Raw genomic sequence first — 19515 nt, 5'->3', positions numbered from 1 at the left:
AGTGGGTCGTAGTTAGTCTACGTGTCAGCAACGGACAGGGGAAAAGAGAGTCACCGATCGAAAGCTACGGAGCGTTGTGCCCCCTATAGGTCGGTCAGTGCCGTATGGTATGATGATGATGCTTGAATGGTTGGAAATCAGTTGGACTGAACGAGCAGCCGGGCAAGCAAGCGTGCACTCTCGGCTTGGGCATCAATTCTGTAGTCTGCGAGTATCTGCCTGGCCAGGTACCTAAGGAGTCAGGTCAAGGACGTTCGCTTTCCATTCTCATAGTCATTGGCATTTTCAATTTACGTCGTAGCTAGTGTACCCGATTATCAGCGTGCTCGGTCAGGTCATGGTTTGCTCATTATCCATGAGGTACGATGGCCATTTCCTGCTGGGGATCTCGTCAACCAATGGTAGCTCGAACGCCTCCTCTTTTGACCAATCGAGCTCAGAACAAGCAACACCATGAACTGCCGCTCAATGTAGCGTGATCCCGGCTGGGCGATCTGTGAAGCCGTACTTGATACACTGTCTCAGCTGTCTCCTATTCAACGACTGACGTAGCCAAATGTCGGCTCAGGTCCAATTGTGCTCAGAAGTGTCGAAATGTCTAATGTTCCTAGAGTTTTGCATTGACTCTACCCCAATATGTCCTCCATCTCGAGCTCTTCCCGTTGGGAGAAGAACAATTGTATCACACTCCCTCGAAGTTCCCTAACGGCCAAGGCTTGAGAGCCATGCATAGTAATGTCGATTGCCTTTCCCGCTCAGCGATCAACGAAACAACTCGTGTTGTAGTGCAGAACGCCGACTTTTCCTCGAGTATGTGTTGGCTCTCTTGCCTTTCAGGCTAGAAGACAAGAGTGAATTCATCGGTTTGGCTGGTCGACTCTGCGCGTGGTAGATTCTAGTGTTGATACCTCCCTCGCTCTGGCGGCTCATCTGACGAGAGGCAGGATACACTCCGTCATAATCGTCGTCATAATACACCGAACCTCGTGAAGCCATTTCCTCTAGCTCCCGGTTGACTCGAATCTCTTCCATCAACCTTGCCAGACTCATGCGTTTGGTGCGAGGCTTACAGATTGCTCTCTCGACGTCCTCTTTCCGACACAAAAGCACTGAGCACTGACGCAGTTGTTCCCTATTTCCCCAGAATCGCGTGGTGTCTTGAAGTTTAGCCATTCTTAGGTTGCGATATCTCAGAAGTTCATCCAGGAGGAGTTGTCGATATTTGTGTACTTCGTCATGGTCGGCAGAGTCGATCAATATCGATCTACCCCAGTAGTCGCGAGAGATGACTACAACCTCAAGATAATGCAGCTTGTGTTTTCTGCGTAACTCCTGGAAAGCTTGGAGATATTTCTCTTCGGCACTCAAGTCAAAGACGCTTCGGATGGCGTGAGCTGTGGTGAAGCCGGGATAGACGGTTATCGCGAGTTTTCGAACGTGCGCAAGATTCTTGGTGCCGATATGTCTCAACCACCACTTGAAGGCATCAGGATCGCTGAATTGAAACCACGCACTTCCGTAGAAAGCCTCTCGACCGAGTTCTGCGAATTTATTACACACCAGCATGGTCTGAGCAATGTCGATGTTATTCTTGGTGACCTCATGTCCGATATTGGTCTCAATTTCATTTCCAGTTCTGATGTACCCGGCGAGCATTCCTTTCTTGTAGAAAGGTCGGACAGTTTCATTCTCCAGTCGTGGTGGAACAAGGACGTAGATGAGGATTTTGCCAAGGACTTTGTCTGGGAGATCTAAAATTTGCTTCGGTGGACCACGAGGAGCTTGCAATTTTGTGTCTGTAGCCGGCGAGGCTCTTGCTTCAGAAGGTGGCGGTGAAGGAAGGCCAGGAGCTGGATCAATGGCAAGTGGGGAAGCGAAAACCATCAGGGCATCGTCGTCAATCACTTCTGTCGTGATTTCATATGCTGAGACGGTGTCGACGTCGTGTGAGGTTGGGAGATCGCGCCTTTCGCAAGAAAGATTAGCAGGGCGCGCGAGGTTGAAGATGGGTTATTCGCTTACTGCAGATTGTCGACAGAGCCTGAACCTGCGAACTTGGGCATCATTGAGCCAGCTAGATTGGCAAGGCAGGATTTCTTGACAGGGGGAATCATACTATTAGTCGATGAGATATCGGTGCTGTCAATAGGCCGCTTAGGACTGCGAGGCAGATCGAGAGACTTAGTCGATCTCATTTCGAGTAAGATGAAAATGATATGAAACCTGGTTATTTGTAGTATTGAAGATAAAATGCGTCACGCGTGGGCGGTCCGGCACTGGCAGTGGAAGAACGCGACAAAACTGTATTGCATCATGACGCGCAGGTGCGACGCGGTGGGAAGCAAATGTGAGATTGAACTGGAAGGCGCGAAGGTGAACTCCTCACCCACAGTGCACACAAGGCGTACCGCGAAAAGAACACGAGATGTAAAGTTACCTCTGGTGAAGTGAATTCACCCACGGAATTTCTTGAATGCTTCGGCTACTGTCATGCCATCAATCACTGCCTCCTTGACTTTATCATCCGCTGACACCAACTTGGGCATCAGGGACAGAGTCCCATCAAGAAGGCCCCGTGGAATTACAACGACACCTTCTTCAGGGTCTAGGAAGACAATATCGCCCTAGGCATAGACATGGTGAGCGCCACGTCTCCAGTACGGTCAACCTTTCAAAGAAATACATACCGCAGACACTTCCACTCCGGTGATCGACACAGGAATATTGCGTGCATACACGACTGATTCAGCATTTGTCCCAACTGTGGACCGTCCCTTGGCAAATATCTGGACATCCAATGTAAGTATTTGACTATTTATCAATTTGATGTTTGAGCTCAATAGTTGACGGATTGAGTTGTCTCAACTCAAAAACAAGGAGATTGTAAAGCCGGGAAGTAGTTCTCATCCTTTGTTGACACTTACTGGGAGTTCGGAACTTCGCAGCTCTGCCAGGTCCCTTGCTCGTCCGCCCACTACGCAGCCTGCCACCCCTCTGACCTTCATCCTTTGGGCCATTATTCCACCGACTGCTGCGCATTTCTGTCCCTCTGGTTGCTCAATAACAACGATGCTGCCGGGCTCCGTCAGGTCGACCCAGTGGCTACCCTTGGGAACAAGGTTTTCGGTTGGTGGTGAGGTGTCTGGTTTCGATTGCTTGGACACCAGCTTCAAAGTGCACGCGGGAGCTATAATCTTCCCCTGGTCTTTTTGTGACGATGGCGGCAAAACGAAGGGTACTTTTTTGGTTACAACTCCAGTTCAATCGATGGCCGCTTCTGGCTTACCGATGTCTGCTAAAAAACCTGCCCGCGCAACCTCACCAGGTTTGACCTTTTGGAGTTTGAGCAAAGCATCCGACACCTGGCCTCATGAGCGGCTGCACAACAGGTGTCCCAAAGAAGGGCGATTCTTACATCGCAGGCTGAAAACTCTTGAAGTCGACGCAGCTTGTCCTGCAAATCACTGGATCCTTCTAGATCTACGCTCATCTTGAGGGTGGATAATCTGCCGAAACCTCTGGTCTGACCTGATACTTCGACAGACCAACCGGGAAGGATTTTCCACGAGAAACTACTCAGATGCATACGACGTATACCGATCAGCATAATCAATGAGTGTCTCGATGATGTGGCTTGGAACGAGGGTTTAAAGCTTAGGCTTTTAGCACTTTACAGTTGTTGTACAGGGGGTTTGCTTGGCAGATCCCATGTGCCCGGAATCGGCCACCGACTATTCCCGGCGGACGAATCAAGGAATTAGCCCCAGGTATCTGGGTATTGGGCCATCGTTCGCTGATCGTGTTGATTCTACTACACCCAGCTCGTCAAGCCTTGCAAACGTAGATGGCCAGTTCGCGAAGCTGTCAGTTAAGCCGTTCTCTTCTTGGTGGGTGACTGCCTGCCCGAATGTCGTAGTATAGAAATCGTCCAAGGTGGGCCATGGCCGTAAGGTCACTTTTGACTTCCAAGTCCCGCCAAATCTCGAACTCATGACTGCATTCGTTGCACGTGCATTGAGCTCGTGGCAGCCAGCACATAATCTTAGAAGTCTCTCGTCATCCAGAACTCGGGCTATGTGGTCGACAAAATCAAGCCCTTCGTCAATCAGGAGATCGTCTTCCTCGACCTGATTACTGAAGCTATGCTCGGAGGTCGTCAATTTGTTGGCAATAAGAACTATCATTGCCGACATATACGTACAAGACATATTCCTGGGACTCATTAGTGCTAATTTCACAAGCTGAGGTGAGTCTTCAGGAAAGCGTACCCGACAAGGGCGAGATCCTTAGAATCTACCACATGGAACAGCCTCATACACTCCCTCGAGGCGTGCACGCCCTCGAACCAGTTCGATGGTAGAGGAGACAAGTAGTCATTATCTGGATTAGATCCGCAATGCTCAACGGCGTAGCGATCGCTATACCGCGTCAATCGCCTGATCCATCCCGAATCGTGCGAGAAGATGCCACGAACGAGGTAAAGACAGTGGTAGTAGCTGAAATGCAGCAATGCCAAAAACCGTACGGATGGGGCGAACGAATGGGCTGAGAGCACACCAGGTTGGAATTGCTGGGGAATTGATTCCTTCCACTCGCGTAGCATCAAGGCTATCTCCGCACCTGCTGCTTCTCTCTGAGCTCCCTCCAACTTCTCGCCTTGGACTGAAAACATCATGTCGTAGGCCTTGGCCTGGATTCGCGCGAGATCGATCCGACAAAGGAGAAAGTTGATCCAGGTGGTGCCATCGTTCCCAAAGACTATGCCGCCACTCTCGTCGATGCTCTTGAAGTCTGGAAGGTCGACATCCATGTCATGATCTTGCTGATGATAGGGGTCTCGAAGGCGAAGACTGATGTCCCTGTCGAGCACATAGACGATCCAAAAGACTCGATCCCGTTCCCAGGCTGTGCTGGCATCAAACTGTGTTATTTGGTTTTTGGTGTGCAATCTCAGCCGGTGAGCCATCCTGACGGCCATTGCTACCAAAATGCTGGTAGGACGAGGATTGGGCCCTGCTTGAAACAGCATTGCGAGGCCCACGACAATCTGAAGGTCCAACAGCGAATGTTCTGTGAGTGTGGACGCATGTAGCGCCGTTTGTGCGTTGCGAATACACTGGCACATCAAACGGTCATCATCCGGTGTTCTCCGAGACAGGTCATGCCAAAGCGACAGAGCGAAGACAACATTGATCGCTGCCCAGTTAGAGCTGTTCTGCCTCACCTTTGACTCTGAATACCATTGCCAAACCATGGTCATGAACTTGCCCTCGTGGAAGAGTGGCATTGCACTGTTGACATTGGCAAAATAGGCCTCAATAACAGGGAGAGTCTCGTGAAGCGGTGGGAGGCACTGGATTTTATCAAGCGTGATCTCCGTCGCCCTGTCGACGGGTGAACAGGAGTAGATATCGTTGAAAGTCCCATCTTGCTTGATGTCCAACGTCGAGAGTCCCCACAGCCCTCCAGCTTGAGACCGGGACGTCCTTGAAGTTGCTTCTCTTGACAAGCCGTGATCCTTTCGCATTCGTCTTGCTTCAGCCCGGGAAACCGGGCTTTCGGGTTGAACGCCGTCCTTGGTTGAGCTGCACTACTGTTAGTATAACATCCATTGACACGCCCTGCAACCATGGCCTATGGTAATGACTTGGGACTATGGAATCATGCGCAGGGACTTTTAGGAGGATTTACTCTTTTTGGGCGCCGTGCTCCTTCTTCCGTCTCCGCGGCTGTGGCGTAAACGTACAATTCGCCTTGTACAGCACACAGTGCGAGCATTCAGGTTTCTTCACATCACATTTGATTTTCTTGGAGTTGCAAAGGTCACATGCCTACCGTTTTTAGATTCGAGTTGATCAGCACATTCCATAAAACGAATTCCTTTCTTCAGGAAAGCCTACCTTCCTTCTACCAATCCCCGGGTGACGGGTCGTTGCGTCGCCCATGGTTATCGCTGTGCGGGAGGATGAGCGTGGGCGCACAGCTATGACAGCGAAAAAGAAACTCGACTCTTTGGATAAATTCGACACCAATAGGCCCTACAGACGAAATAAGGATGTCAATGAAGCTGATTTTGAATACCTGTGAGCATGCAAGAACTAAAATTCACGCTTCTTCGTGATATGGTAAGGCTGACCTTTTCCCAGAGTGGAGTGGAGGGAAGCCTTAAAGTCCGCGGAGTTTCACTGCTGACAAATCCTCCTGCCCCTGATATGATGACGTTCCCAGCATACGAGAAACTCAGTTATAAGCGGAAGAGTACTGTACGTGCAAGCAAAGAAAACCTGAACCATTCAGATAGATCCTTGAGATAGATCTGCTGAACGGCGTCATTTTCGCTCCCTTTGATCCCATCACATATCAATTCCGTCGAGATGAACCGCAAGTAAAAACTTGTTATTCTGAATCTCCTCCGCGCGCGCCTTGAGCTCATCCACGTCCCAGTTGGCCCAGACAAATTTGCTCTTGAGAAATTTCGCCTCGGGAGATGCGAGCCAAACACAGAAGTGGCCTGGGAGCTCGACTGTGTAAGTTTGGATGGGTTTACGGTTAGCAAAATGTAGGTCCTGAGCTATGTTTTATGTGGAATATTGGGTCTCTGGAACATGGCGGGGCTGGATGACAAGGGGGAAGAAGGGGTGGAAAACAATACCTTTATCAGGCGCCTCTTCCTGATGACCGTTGAGATCGGTGGGCGTCCAAGCAGGTTGGATGCTAACGACGTGCAATTGCGGGTTCTCCTTGGCGAAGGAGTCCACCATCTTTAGGTTTGCCGCCTTGGAGACCGTGTAGGCGCTCATACCGGGGGCAGGTTCGAAATGTGCCATGGCCGTAGAGATATTGATAAGCACGGGGTCAGGCGCCGCCAGCTTGATGAATGCTTGGATCACGTTGAACGCGGTGCGCACATTGAGCTCGAATCCCGACATGAAGGTCTCTATATCGTAGGTCGCTAGTGCTCCTGGTGGTGGCAAGTAGCCGGCATTGGAGACGAGGACGTCGATCTTACCGACCTGGTCGGCTATAGATTTGAGTGCTTCGTCGACCTGGGCGCGATTTTGAAGGTCCGCCTGCTTGTACAAGATTTGGGTTTCCTTGGGTGCAAGGGCGGTAATCGCGGCGGCGGACTCCTTCAGTTTGTCCACTCTGCGACCCAAGATGGACACGGACTTTGCGCCTGCCTGCGCGAATGCCGTGGCGATCGCCTTGCCAATCCCGGTTCCTCCCCCTGTGACAACCACGTTCTTCCCCTTTGCCGACAGTTCGGGTCGTTCGGGAGATATCGAGGGCGATGGCTCCGAGTGCCACTTTTTCGTGAACGATACAAATGCCGGCATCTCATCTTTCGCCGCCATTTTTTCGAAGTTATAGATTAGAGTCCGTTTCGAGGAAAAGACCGATGTGCTGGTCAGATGGAACGAATGTGGAATTGGAATCTAGAAATCATTGCTGTTCGATCCATTAGATCTTATAGAACCACAATGGGTCCTGGGAGCGAAATCAAGAAGACTGCAGTTCCGTGGACCCTGAGTCATTCTTAATAATGAGCATTCTTATTTGTCCGTCCGCGGACTTTTTTGATTGTCAAAGCTGGCAAGATTGAAACGGGCCTTGTGCCATGATTGAGCAGAGCGTAAAAGGGATTCGCCTGAGGCGTCCTTCCTGGTAGCACATACGGAAGTCGAACCGCACAGGTGGCATTCACGTTCGGAGAGATATTAGATAACAACCGGAGGAAAGTTGGAAATTCCAGCTGACTAAAGGTTACCACGCCAAGGGAAACACGAACAACAGTGTTGAAGGGACGCCTGATTTGATTCATCTTTTCAATCGGGACTGCTCATCCCATTTCCGTAGCGCGCCTACAAACCACTCAGGTGGCAGACATTCGCATACGCCCTGAAACACTTTCTTGATCATTGTATGTACATGTTGACGTGGCTCGACGCTGATGCAAACAAAAAAAGGAAGTAAATTTATATAACACGAGGCTCGATCTGGACGGATGGTTAGTCGTTGAAAGGGTGGAAAGTGTCGAGACTGGTGTTTGACAAACCTTCCATCCGCTGTTCACTGCACTGTGTTAGCAAAATATAATGGAAGTCCCATCCTAGACGCAACGAACCTTCATATCCTAGAGGTGCTTCAGCTTTATCTGTTTGGCCACGGAACTTGCCCGTTAATCTGTAGTCTCGCTCCATCACTGCCATCACTGGTCAGTAAGTGACACCCATGCGGGGCCCAAACGGCTCTCACTCTGTCTGTCCCATAGATCTAGTTGTCTTCGTGGTGCTTTCCCGTCGTTTCTGAACCATTTGACTGTGGCCATGCCAGCCCCCTGTTCAACTCTTTAGCAAAGAAGAATGTTACCTCTAGCCGAGTGTACGCACTGTCACGCCGAACATTGCTGTCATGATGACATAGGGAATAATTGCTTCGAAAGGTACACCCATATCGGTGGCAGGTTGGGGATGGATCCGTGAATTCGTTTGCTCTGGGTATGGTAAGCCTCAGAAGCTTTATAAGGTGATTGATTGTATGTTGTTTCCGATACCGCGAGAGCAATTTGGAGAGCTTCTCGAAGTCGTTGCTCGCTGGCTATGTTCAGCGAAGGATGTCGGCGCAGGTGAAGCTCGAGGTCAATGCCAAGGTTTGGCTCAAGGGCGCTTGGCTCACGCTTGTTTAGGAGGTAGGGTGATGCCGCCCTGTCGGCTCGAAGGCTCATGTTGACTCACGTGACTCATCGAGAATGTTTCAGACACTGGCTGTAGAATTGTTATCTGACAGTCGCTATTATAAATGACTTTCTAATTTTCACCTGATCGTCGCCTTAGACATGATTGTTTAACTAGTTATATAGTTGACATGACTATTAGCCACCTAACCATATACTACTAGGATACAAGATTACTATGGACCTAATCCATGGATGCTAATAAAGAACAAGTAAGCAGTGGAAATGAACTCAGAGTATTTGACAGATTTTTGGAGGGAGGTTTTGGCACATCAAATATGGCCTGCTGTTTCGCCTAAAATGAGTTATATTCTTCGCCTCTTGAAGTTTCGTCTATTCGGGCGATTTGGTCGACATTCAAGGTACGCACTGGCAAGTTTGGAACCGCCTTCTCTGACACAGCAAAGATGATTGCGAATAATGAGTTAATGAGTTCAGTAAGCTACGTACGCAGTATGCAATCTAAATAGTCGACATGATCTTATAACTTAAGTTGGCGGGTGCATGAAAGAATAAATAGCTCAAGCTTTGATTTGCCAGTTGCTCACTTTGTAGAACTGCGATTGTGAGGGGAGTATAAGTAAGTGTAACAAATCTGAGATCAGCTTTGAGCTGTATCGAACTGCGCAGCCTTGTCCCACTCAACATTCAAAGGGTGACTGCCCTTTCCATCATTGTCGCCTCCGATGCACGGACAGCACGTCCTGGGAAAGGAGTACTAGGGAAATTCAGGGTGGGAAGTGGGTGAGTGTGTAAGCAGGTTGGCGTTAAGCCTTGAGCGTTGACCACGTGATATTCATCTCCCCCCCCTTCGTGTGCTAAGCCCCGGTAATTTGTAACTATAGTCACGTGACTGCGATCTCGGGATTCAGAAGTGCAGGGCGGACGGACTACCATCAATACAATGTCTGGGATTCTTTAGAGATACCCATACCAGGAATTTGTAATCGCAAAAGTACTACCTACGTGTAAAGAGATGCCCAACTCTTAAATCACAAGTTTAAAAGAACAACTTATCCTTGTTGGTGTTGTTCTGACGCGTCGACTCTCCACATACCCACCTTTTAGCGAAACTGCGCCCTCCCTCAGAGCCAAAATAGCAAGTGAGTTCTTCAGCCTTTCGGGTTGAATTGGCACTTGAGCATTGGTCGCATAAAGAATCGCAGGCTACAATCACTTGGATTTGAACATTCATAGTCCCTCGGTATCACAGGGAATGGGAGGGTGTGCAGCGCAGGCACATGTCAAAGCCGTGGAAGACATCAGAATTATAGGTTAGACATATGCCGGCACTTCTCTCAGAGGGCCGGGACGAAGTGTCCACAACCGACTACAAGACTACAGATGACCAAGTACTTTCGGCGCCTGATCCCTATTCCATCTCGGACCTTGAGGCTGGACCTAATAATGCCGAGGGTGCTGGGGAGCAGACGGTAGTCCAAGCAAGTGGCGCAGATAGAATGTCAGCCTCGAAACAACCTGATTTAGATGCGCCGAACCCGGATGATAGTGCTCTTGGGGAGCAGCTTCAAAGATCAGCCGAGGAGAGTCTCAGTGATGCTGGAGCAGGGACGGAATCCGGAACTCAGGCAGATCCCGGGGGAGTTGTCACCATGGATGATGCAGACGCGGAGGCTGAACCGGATGAAGACGAAGACGAAGACAAAGACGCAGAAGGTGAAACCGATGATGCTGCCGAGGAAGCTGCCGAGGACGCTGCCGAGGACGAAGAAGAAGAAGAGGGGGACGAAAGCGGCGAGCAAGTGCAGAGCACCGAAGAATCGGAAGGTGGTGATGAGGACAGCACATCATCGGAATCAGAGTCAAGTGAAGCAGACAGCAAAGGCGACGAATTGAGGCAGGAATGTTTGTTCTGCAAGAGGAGGAAAGAACCCAGTGATGGCGGTGATTCGGATTTGACGTGCACCTCATGTGGCAGCTTGGCTCATCTTCAATGTGCTAAAGATAAGGGTACAGTGAAGGACGAACCAGTCGCATGGCAATGCCCGGACTGTCTCAAAAAACGCGGTCAATCAGAATCACCCAAAGAGCAGAATGCGCGCTCCAAGAATTCCGCTCCCCGACTTGTTAGAGACTTATTGCCTGTCACACGTGGAGTTCAGAAGCCCAACTCTCACTCAATATTTGCGCAGCCTCTCATATCAGAAGGTGAAGACGGCGGAAGGGCTCTCAGGAAAAGAAAATCACCAACGCAAGAACCTCCACCAATGTCTGAGAAGCGGCGTCGGAAAGCCACCCCTCGAGCGTTGGCGAACACATCCGACGCCAACACGACGGACAGTAAAGCCGAGGTTGATAGAGGAGTTGCACACTCGACAAGAAGAGCAAATCAGAAGTCAACATTACCTGTCGCAAGGATATTGCAGCACCGCCCATTCGCAAAACCTCCACCTTACAAATTCATACTCGCATTTCGCCTTGAGCAATCAAAGATTGAATCAATCCTGAACAAACCTCCTCGGCCTGGAAGGAGGAGGGCGCCGCGAACAACGGAAAAGAAGAGAGCACCGAAGATTCCGCCACCGATTTTCCAACCCCATGTCCCCAAATTCCCTGCGTTACCGACTCACCACCTCATTTTCCCCTCCGCATTCACGGACCGAGAGGCAGAACTCAATGCGAAACCATATGGCGGTATCCTTTCAGAAGGAGAAGCAGACACGTCACGATCATTGCCACAATTGAAAGATCGAGAAATCTTCGAGATTGCGCGAAAAGAAGCGGAAGAAGAACGACGTAAGACTTCTGCTGCAGCCGAGGCGGAGATCAACGGGGACAGTGCAACCGCTAAACCGAAGACCACCATATCCGGCCCGCCAAGTAAGATCAAATGCATCCAGTTTGGGAAGTTTGTCATAGACACGTTCTATGCTGCTCCTTACCCGGAAGAATACTCCCATGAGTCGAGGTTATTCATTTGTGAATACTGTCTGAAATATCTCCCTTCGGAATTCGTTGCATACCGACACAAACTCAAATGCCCAGCCAAACACCCTCCAGGCGATGAGATCTATCGAGATGGAACCATCTCGGTATGGGAAGTCGACGGACGCAAGAAAACGGAATACTGCCAGTGTCTGTGTCTGATGGCAAAGATGTTTCTTGGATCTAAAACGCTTTACTATGATGTGGAGCCCTTTCTCTTCTACATTCTGACGGAATACGATGAATTTGGATACCATTTCGTCGGGTATTTCAGCAAAGAGAAAAGGCCAGCCAGTCAAAACAATGTCAGTTGCATTCTAGTCATGCCGATTCACCAGAGGAAGGGCTATGCCACGTTTCTGATCGACTTCTCTTATCTCTTGACGAGAATCGAAGGAAAAGACGGTTCACCGGAGAAACCACTGTCAGACATGGGTCTAACGGCTTATCGATCATATTGGGATCTCACAATATCACAACACCTTTTAGACTTGGGCACGAAACCGTTCTCTACGAAGACGCTGATGTTACGGACGGGAATGACGGCGGACGACATCATTCATTCACTAGAGCGGCTTTACGCATTCATTCGAGACCCAGTAACGAAAACGTATGCGGTACGTTACGACAAGAAATTATACGAACGGATTGTGGCCGAGTTTGAAAGCAAGAACCACCGTATATTGAGACCTGAAAAGCTGGTTTGGACGCCATACATCATGGGTAGAAGTGACCAGGCAACACTGGATGGACAGCCAATACATGCAATTGCACCACGGGACGACGAAAGTGACAAGATGGATGTAGATGACGAAGCTGCATTATCAAAGGATGCGATCATGAAAGAGGAACCTGAAGATACGGGAGACTCTAACCATGTTTCGCCTCGCTCCAAGTCCAAGTCCGCCAAAGCCTTCTCTCGTCAAGGATCTGTTAATGGGGAACACGGCGATATTAAAGTTGATCCTGCTCTCGTCAATGAAAACGGGATCGTCGCGCCTGGACCACCTTCCACCGAAGCGATGGTGAGCGGGAATTCAATCGAGGTATCCCCACCGGATATCAAGCTGAACGGCGTGGCAAATATTGACAGCAACAATAAGGAAATCACCACGGCTGATGGCGAACAAAGCGAAGGAAAACAAGCAGAAGAAGTCCTTACCGGCTACGCATTGACCTACCGGACATTGGAGATTCCCCCAGCACGCTTCCAAATCGAGCCACCTATCCCACCAGCCATGCTCCGCCAACGTAGCACCAAGAAGCGGACTCAAGCAACGGCATTTGGCACTCCAAAAGCCAATGGCAGCGACGGCTCACCCTCAATACCGGTAGCAGTGCGCAGTTCACCGCGTAACGCATCGAGCGTCAACGGTAGCGTCAGCGGCAGTGCGATTCTTACCAACGGGAATGGCAGCCGGGTCGCAAGTCCCGACAAACCGCCGGACACGCCGGTGAGGAGGAGTGGACGTGGAAGAGGCAAGAGTCGCCTTGCGACGGTTAGCGTTGCAAGGTCGGACGCTGCAGATGACGAGGACGAGGACGACGATGCAGAAGCGGAAAGCGATAGTGCTGATGCAGAGATCGATGTGGACGCCGAGACAGGTACGGACAAAAGAGAGGAAGAGGAAGAAGAAGAAGAAGAAGAAGAAGAGGAAGGTGGCGACAGCAGCAGCAGCTCAAGCGACGAAGAGGACGAAGAAGAAGCATCCACGGCCGCGGTATCGAGCTCGAACTCCGAGGACGAAGACTCCGAGGAAGAACCGGACATCGACGACCCGAACGACGAAGACGTGGAAATCAACGAGGACAGTTCTGAAGAAGATGAGGACCTCGAGGACGCCGATGCCGATGCCGATGCCGATGCCGACCCGGACGTAGGCGCCGATCTCGCCTCGACTTCGGGCTCAATGTCACGTTCACTTCCAGCCTCAGCCTCAGCCTCTCCTTCAGGCGCGGCGCCGACTGAAGACGAGGGAGATGAAGACGAGGATGCCGAGGCGGAGGACGATGATTGAGCCAAGTCGACGAGATGAAATGGCGTATTGTTGGCTAAGAACAAACACCTTCGCACCCTGCCCGCTGTCTATTGGCGGTGCCTGAGGAGGAGTACCCCCTGAACCGAGCTCCTCGTTTATCTTAGGTAGGTAGTATTTCTTAACACAATAACGCCAGCGTACTATACCAACACGTACCTACATGCCTACTACCAGATGGGGTTGGCGAGACAAGAGGCAAAAAGGAGACTGTGCAAGCAGAAGCAGACCACGAGAGCAAGAAGTATAGCTACTATGTAATACGTCGCGGTATACCTAGCTTCCATACAATACAATACAATGCACAGTTCACTAGGCACACGAGATCAAAGTTTCCATAGGTACTTTCAACAACCATGACATAACTACAAGATATAGTTGTTTGACTACAAGATATAAGTTGATTGGTTTCCCTGTGGGAGTCGGACAGCGCAAAAACCGACAAACATTCTCGTCCTGTACTATTTGACCGGGTGCTAGTACTTGGCCTGCTGATACTGACTGATGAACGAACCTCTCCGTGAACCACTGGAGTAACATGATCTGAACCATAGCCGACAAAGCAGAACAAACTCAAAAGGCATCGAGGAACGGTGGAAAGCTTCTTTGAGCTTCTTTTCGCGATCCGTCCCAAACACTCTCTCCAATCCAAACAGAATCCAACCCCTCGCTCAGTATGAAATGTGGAACCCGTCTAACACAACTCGCCATGAGTTTCAAAGGGCGACAACACCAAATTCCGCAGAGCGAGGGGGCTGTCTCAACACTCCTCACATCCATTTCAATCTCAGCTGCTACAACTTCGTAAGACAGCTCTCCAAGCAAGAGTGAAAGCCCGCCACAACGTCACGCATAGTTTCGAAAATTACTGGGTCCGTTCACTTGCAGTGTCGTGTTGGCATGATGACCACGACCATGCCGCTGCCTCCTCATTTGCAGCGGATATTGTGATGGACTTTCGCAACTGTCTCCCTACAGCTCTTCAGCGTGATTTGCATAAAAGAGCTATTGAACGGGAACGAGTGGTACTGCTTCGATCCCGATCGGATACTCACTTATTGAGGTTTCTTCTGGGGAGCAGCACCACCAGTGTATCTCCTCAGGTCTGTGGCATCCACAGCCTTGCGGCTAAGGCCTTTGATAGTCTCCCATCCTTGTCGGACAGCCGGGGGCACGTTGGGGTTCTGGACCTGCTGATCGATTCTGGCACCGAACTGACCAAAGGCAGCTTGAACAAAATGGCTCTGTTGGTAACGGGCGCGAAGGAAGACAGTGTAGATGCCCAACAGAATCCAAGCGCTCTTGGTGAAAGTCAAGGCAGAGAGAAATAGCCTCGCCCAGAGGGCAATCTCGAGCGCGGCTACCAAGGTCATAGAGGTGTCATAATATTCTTTGACGAACTTCCCAATGGTATTGCCAAGAGGCGATTGAGATTTGGCGGAACTTGGGGAGGTAGGAGTGGCGCCTGCAGGCTGCTTTGGGGGTTGAAAGGCAGGGATCAAATTGGTGCGAGTGTAGGTGGCTACATGGAAGACCGAGTAGACCGTAAAGGGCAGGAGTGCCAGGGGAATTTGCCTGGAGTAGAGCCAAACCAAGCTGATAACTGCTCAGTGCATTAGCATGTACTCTGGGGGTGGGGGATGGGGCCAAGACTTACGCAGGTACTGAACATTCTCGTCAGAGAGCAGCTGAAGAGCGAAAGCGGTGGGATTAGAACCAGGCTTGAAACGAGCTCGGAAGGCTTTGAAAACGACGATGCCGTAAGTGGCGACAGCAGAGAGAAAAGCCAGGCGGTAGGTAAAGCTGGACCATTTGGAGGCAGAGTTGAATGTGATGTAGGACAAGCCGTATCTGAAGACAGAAAGTAGGAGGGTAAAGTGGCCCAAAAACCAGGCGCTGGACAGACGGGTTAGACAGCTCTGCGCGGGACACTTCAGCATAGATTTATTCTTACAATTGCAAGGTGGTTGCAAGCTTCTGGAGTCGGGCAGTCAGAGGCAGGTCTGCGGGAGGTGTTGATGGTGGGGGTGCCATAGCTTTGAAGCTGGAACGACTCTGGAGGAGGGGCGGTCAAGAGAGGTGGATGGCAATCAGGTTGCTCGCCTTGGAGAAAGAAGGTTGGGTAGAGATGGCGGAGGGGCAGTGACGAGGCAATAGGCACAGAAGTGTAGAAAGGAACGAGAGAGAACGGTTGAGGCAGCTGCAAGGAAGATGGATAGTACAAGTATGCAAACGAGGCAGGAAAAGATGGAGGTTGCCAGTGGAAGTGGCAGGTGTACAGTAGGAGGAAGGTGGCTTCAACACGAAGCGAAGTAGAAGCAGTTTTTGGTGCAGTGACGGTCTGCTGGTCAGTGTGTGGGCAGTTACGCCATCACTGGCACTTACTGGCAGTGGGTGTGGGTGTGGGTGTGGGTGTGGGCGTGGGCGTGAGGTCGGGCTCTTGGGGTTATGATGTCAACCGCGGCCGCTTCTTCAGCCACCAAGTCACTGACAGGCACATATCGCACTTTTTCACACATTTTCAGGGATACGTCAATCTCCAATAGTCTTGGTTTTTTCGGTCCGAATGAAGGTGCTGTTTCTGCACATGTCACACGAACAAGGCACGCCCTCAGACAAACACTCTCACACGGCCTTACGCACTTACGCGTACACTAATGGCAGGCTGCTGCATTTGATTTCTGACTAGATACGAGATACGTTGGGTACTGGACACGGAATCGCTTCGGATCAGGGCATGGCAGGCCCATACATGAGATACCTACAGACAGTATGTATCAGGGCAGCTCAGATCAGATGATAATCCCTTAAGAGACTTTCTTGAATCACACTTTTGGAGTCTAGCCAGCTAGGTACGTACAACAGGCAGCCTGTCCTGCTGCCTCAAAAATACCAGCTGTTATTTTCCGAAGCAATCAGGAAGAAAAGTCGTTTCTTGCCTGCCTGCCTGTCCTTCCCGCCTCCCCTTCTGATCTTCTTCGCTCAAACAAAGCAAACACATGAAAAGAAATATACATGATTGCAGCAAAGAGAAGGCCGCGATCGCCCCGTCTTCCTCCAATGCAGCTTGGATGAAAGCGAGTCTTGAACCTGATCAGTAGAAATTGGACCTTCTTCACATTATGCACAATCCAAGGTTTCCCCTTTCAACCCCTCCCCATCGCGTGGATTTCATGTATTCTTGATTAGGTAGCGACTGCAACAGCCCCAGTCTGCCGCTCCGCCAGACGATAACAAAGAACGTAAGTAGGTAGGTGTCTGTATGAGTAGAAGGTGCCAAAGAGCATACGCATTCGGAACGAAAGAATCGCCTTCATCGTCTCGTCGCTGGATAAACTGGAAACAGTTGATGGTGTGAGAAAAAACATAAAGACAACCAAGAGTGCTCACACTCCACTCAACGCTTATCGAAGAGAGAAGCCCTTTCTCTTGCCCTCCTTTTCGATAGGTCGTCCTTGTTCGATGCGTGATTTCTTCTCCTCTAGTTCCGCTCGTTGTCGTTCAAGTTGCTCCTTCATTTCGCGGTGGCGGGCAAAGAGCTCTTCTTCGCTCTGTTGCAACTTGCTCTCCTTTTCTTGCACCTTTTGTTGGAACACTGCCTTCATCTCCGCTTCCATCTTGGCAAGCTTTTGCTCGTGCAATGTGCGTTCTTCCTCTTGCTTCACAGCAGGATTGACCTCCTTGAACACGCTGGGGTCCTGCGAGACACCCATTTGGATAAGCTTGTCTGAACGGTAGTTCTCGTACAGTGCATTGTTGGTGTGCTCCTTGAGTTCTTCCATGTGCGTTCGGATCAACATTTGTCTCAGCTTGACAAAGTCGCAGTGTTCCTCGTTGTCCACCTCAATGATACCCCATGGGTAACGGCGGCCACGAACTTTGCGGCCCTCTGGGTTGGTCACCTCGTAGTTGGCTCCCACCACGGCAAAGGGCACTTTGGACATGATTTCCTGGTTCTCTGCAATGGTTTCTTCGTCATCCAACTCGTATCGGGGACCCTCGAAGATTTGGATGGAATGGTGCTGGATATCAGCAAGAATCTACTCTCGTTAGCAACTTGTGCGGCCGGAGTTTAGGGCAAGTCATCTCTCACTCTCTGCTTGAATGAGGCAACTTCCTCGTCTGTCAGGGTGTCCGCCTTGGCAATGACGGGGATCAAATTGACCTTGGTGTGCAGACGGCGCATGACCTCAATGTCTAGAGGCTTGAGAGAATGGCCGGTAGGCTGAATGAAGTAGACACAGGCATGGACCCGATTGTCAATAATGTTCATACGATTGACTTTATTCTCAGCCTCTAGGTAAGCATCAAATCGTTGTTCAATGTTTTCCACGATTGGTCTCCATGAATCGTCGTTGTTGACGAAATCGCCGAAGCCAGGAGTATCCACGACAGTGAGTCGCAGGCGAACCCCGTTTTCCTCAATATCAGCACTGATTGATTGGATAGACACCGTCTTGGGAATGATGTCCAAGCTGGGACCTTTGCGCTCACGTGGAGGGTAAAGGGAGGTGTTGAACAAGGTGTTGACCAAGGTAGACTTTCCTAAGCCAGATTCGCCTATGGGGGACGTCGCGTCAGGGTGAGAAATCATCAGAGGAAGATTTTGTGTAACATACCGACTACCATGACATTGAAGTTGAATCCCTTTCTCACACTTTTCCGGTGCCATTGGTTGGGCAGATTGGCAAAACCAACGTAGCCGGTCAACTTTCTTCTAACAACATTTCGCATGTCGTTGGCCGCAGCCGCAGCCGCTTTGGGATCTTTGGAGCTGACGGTCTGCACAGGGGTAGGGGTGCTTTCCTTTACATAGGGGGAGGTGGGTTTGCCATTTGGAATGTTGGGGGAGGGAGAAGACCGGACGCCATTTCCAACGCCAGCTAAATTTTCATGGCTCGAGTCAGCATCGGTCATGTTTTCTGCCACTGGGAAAGGGAATGTCCAAGATGAAGGGGTCACGATGGGATGGAAAGATTCTTCATTTTGCAATTGGGGAGGATGCAGAAAGTAGTTGGGGTCGCCCGGGTCTGTGCTCAGGCCACCGTCCCGCTGTGAAGGCGTGTTGATCATTGCTCTTCCTGACTTGTTGCGATATGCTCGCGGCAAGATATGGACCAATGTATGTAGTCTCGAGGGACAATGGAAAGAGATTGTAGACGGTGATTGAAAGAGAGGAGGTCATGGCTCACCCATTTCGTCAGACGGTGCGTGTGCAAGAAGCACTGAAAAGGCGAAAAAGTGAAGGGTAACTGCAAGTGAAGCGGGTTAGCAGCACGACAAGAGTGACTGCGATGAACAAAGGAGTGAAGACGCGAGTTGAGGATTGTAGGAAGTGGTGATTGCCTGCGACCAATTGTCTTTCTCCCGCAGTAGGCATGAGAGGACGGGCCAGAGTGGAACTGGATTCAGTGCAGTGGTAGAAACGGAAACTTACTGAAGTCCGAGTGGTGTGAAATGTTAGAGTTACAGGGGGATGGCAATATCACAAGTGTGGTAGCAGATCAAGCGAATGTGAGGGAAAAAAGTAGATGCGCTCGACCACAGAGATGATGAAGAAGTCAAGGATGTAATGCGGTTGTTGTCTGCACGGTACAGAGTACGAGTAAGACAGTCTCTTCTGCTCGAACTGGCTGCTGCCACAAGTTCAACTTCTGCAAAAAAGGGGACACGCCAAGTCCAATTCTGGCGACGAGGAGGGATTCTTGATTGGGGATCAGCATTGGGTGGTGGTTAGCCCGGTTAGCCAGGTTAGCGGTGGTGCGTTTGCACGCCCGGAGCTTGGGCTTGCCACTAGCC

General features: G+C 50.4%; 8 protein-coding genes across 8 annotated transcripts; 1 reads left to right on the top strand and 7 right to left on the bottom strand.

Moving 5' to 3' along the window:
- Positions 1–762: 762 nt before the first annotated feature.
- A1O9_05563 (uncharacterized protein) lies at positions 763–2195 on the bottom strand (the record flags this gene model as incomplete). Its single annotated transcript, XM_013404781.1, has 2 exons — positions 763–1966; positions 2023–2195. 2 exons carry the CDS (start codon positions 2193–2195, stop codon positions 763–765), a joined length of 1377 nt encoding a protein of 458 aa, XP_013260235.1.
- A 258-nt stretch (positions 2196–2453) lies between these two features.
- A1O9_05562 (uncharacterized protein) lies at positions 2454–3484 on the bottom strand (the record flags this gene model as incomplete). Its single annotated transcript, XM_013404780.1, has 5 exons — positions 3416–3484; positions 3287–3362; positions 2925–3238; positions 2688–2786; positions 2454–2624 (listed from the first exon to the last, which is right to left on the bottom strand). Exons 3-5 carry the CDS (start codon positions 3015–3017, stop codon positions 2454–2456), a joined length of 363 nt encoding a protein of 120 aa, XP_013260234.1. The 5' UTR covers positions 3018–3238; positions 3287–3362; positions 3416–3484.
- Positions 3485–4234: 750 nt separating this feature from the next.
- Positions 4235–5527, bottom strand: A1O9_05561 (uncharacterized protein; the record flags this gene model as incomplete). Its single annotated transcript, XM_013404779.1, has 1 exon — positions 4235–5527. One exon carries the CDS (start codon positions 5525–5527, stop codon positions 4235–4237), a length of 1293 nt encoding a protein of 430 aa, XP_013260233.1.
- An 826-nt stretch (positions 5528–6353) lies between these two features.
- On the bottom strand, positions 6354–7355 carry A1O9_05560 (uncharacterized protein; the record flags this gene model as incomplete). Its single annotated transcript, XM_013404778.1, has 2 exons — positions 6354–6523; positions 6653–7355. The coding sequence occupies 2 exons, from the start codon at positions 7353–7355 to the stop codon at positions 6354–6356; spliced, it is 873 nt and encodes a 290-aa protein (XP_013260232.1).
- Positions 7356–7976: 621 nt separating this feature from the next.
- On the bottom strand, positions 7977–8725 carry A1O9_05559 (uncharacterized protein; the record flags this gene model as incomplete). The annotated part of the gene is made up of 6 exons (XM_013404777.1): positions 7977–7997; positions 8057–8073; positions 8126–8203; positions 8257–8338; positions 8391–8492; positions 8555–8725. The coding sequence occupies 6 exons, from the start codon at positions 8723–8725 to the stop codon at positions 7977–7979; spliced, it is 471 nt and encodes a 156-aa protein (XP_013260231.1).
- Positions 8726–10017: 1292 nt separating this feature from the next.
- Positions 10018–13698, top strand: A1O9_05558 (uncharacterized protein; the record flags this gene model as incomplete). Its single annotated transcript, XM_013404776.1, has 1 exon — positions 10018–13698. One exon carries the CDS (start codon positions 10018–10020, stop codon positions 13696–13698), a length of 3681 nt encoding a protein of 1226 aa, XP_013260230.1.
- A 1073-nt stretch (positions 13699–14771) lies between these two features.
- Positions 14772–15750, bottom strand: A1O9_05557 (uncharacterized protein; the record flags this gene model as incomplete). Its single annotated transcript, XM_013404775.1, has 3 exons — positions 14772–15319; positions 15374–15612; positions 15671–15750. The coding sequence occupies 3 exons, from the start codon at positions 15748–15750 to the stop codon at positions 14772–14774; spliced, it is 867 nt and encodes a 288-aa protein (XP_013260229.1).
- Positions 15751–17120: 1370 nt separating this feature from the next.
- Positions 17121–18633, bottom strand: A1O9_05556 (peanut-like protein 1 (cell division control like protein 1); the record flags this gene model as incomplete). The annotated part of the gene is made up of 3 exons (XM_013404774.1): positions 17121–17756; positions 17810–18276; positions 18336–18633. 3 exons carry the CDS (start codon positions 18631–18633, stop codon positions 17121–17123), a joined length of 1401 nt encoding a protein of 466 aa, XP_013260228.1.
- Between the last annotated feature and the right edge of the window lie 882 nt (positions 18634–19515).

This window comes from Exophiala aquamarina (genome assembly GCF_000709125.1).
Source record: "Exophiala aquamarina CBS 119918 chromosome Unknown aczIA-supercont1.4, whole genome shotgun sequence".
NCBI classification, from domain to species: domain Eukaryota; kingdom Fungi; phylum Ascomycota; class Eurotiomycetes; order Chaetothyriales; family Herpotrichiellaceae; genus Exophiala; species Exophiala aquamarina.
This window is presented reverse-complemented; position numbering and strand designations above follow the sequence as displayed.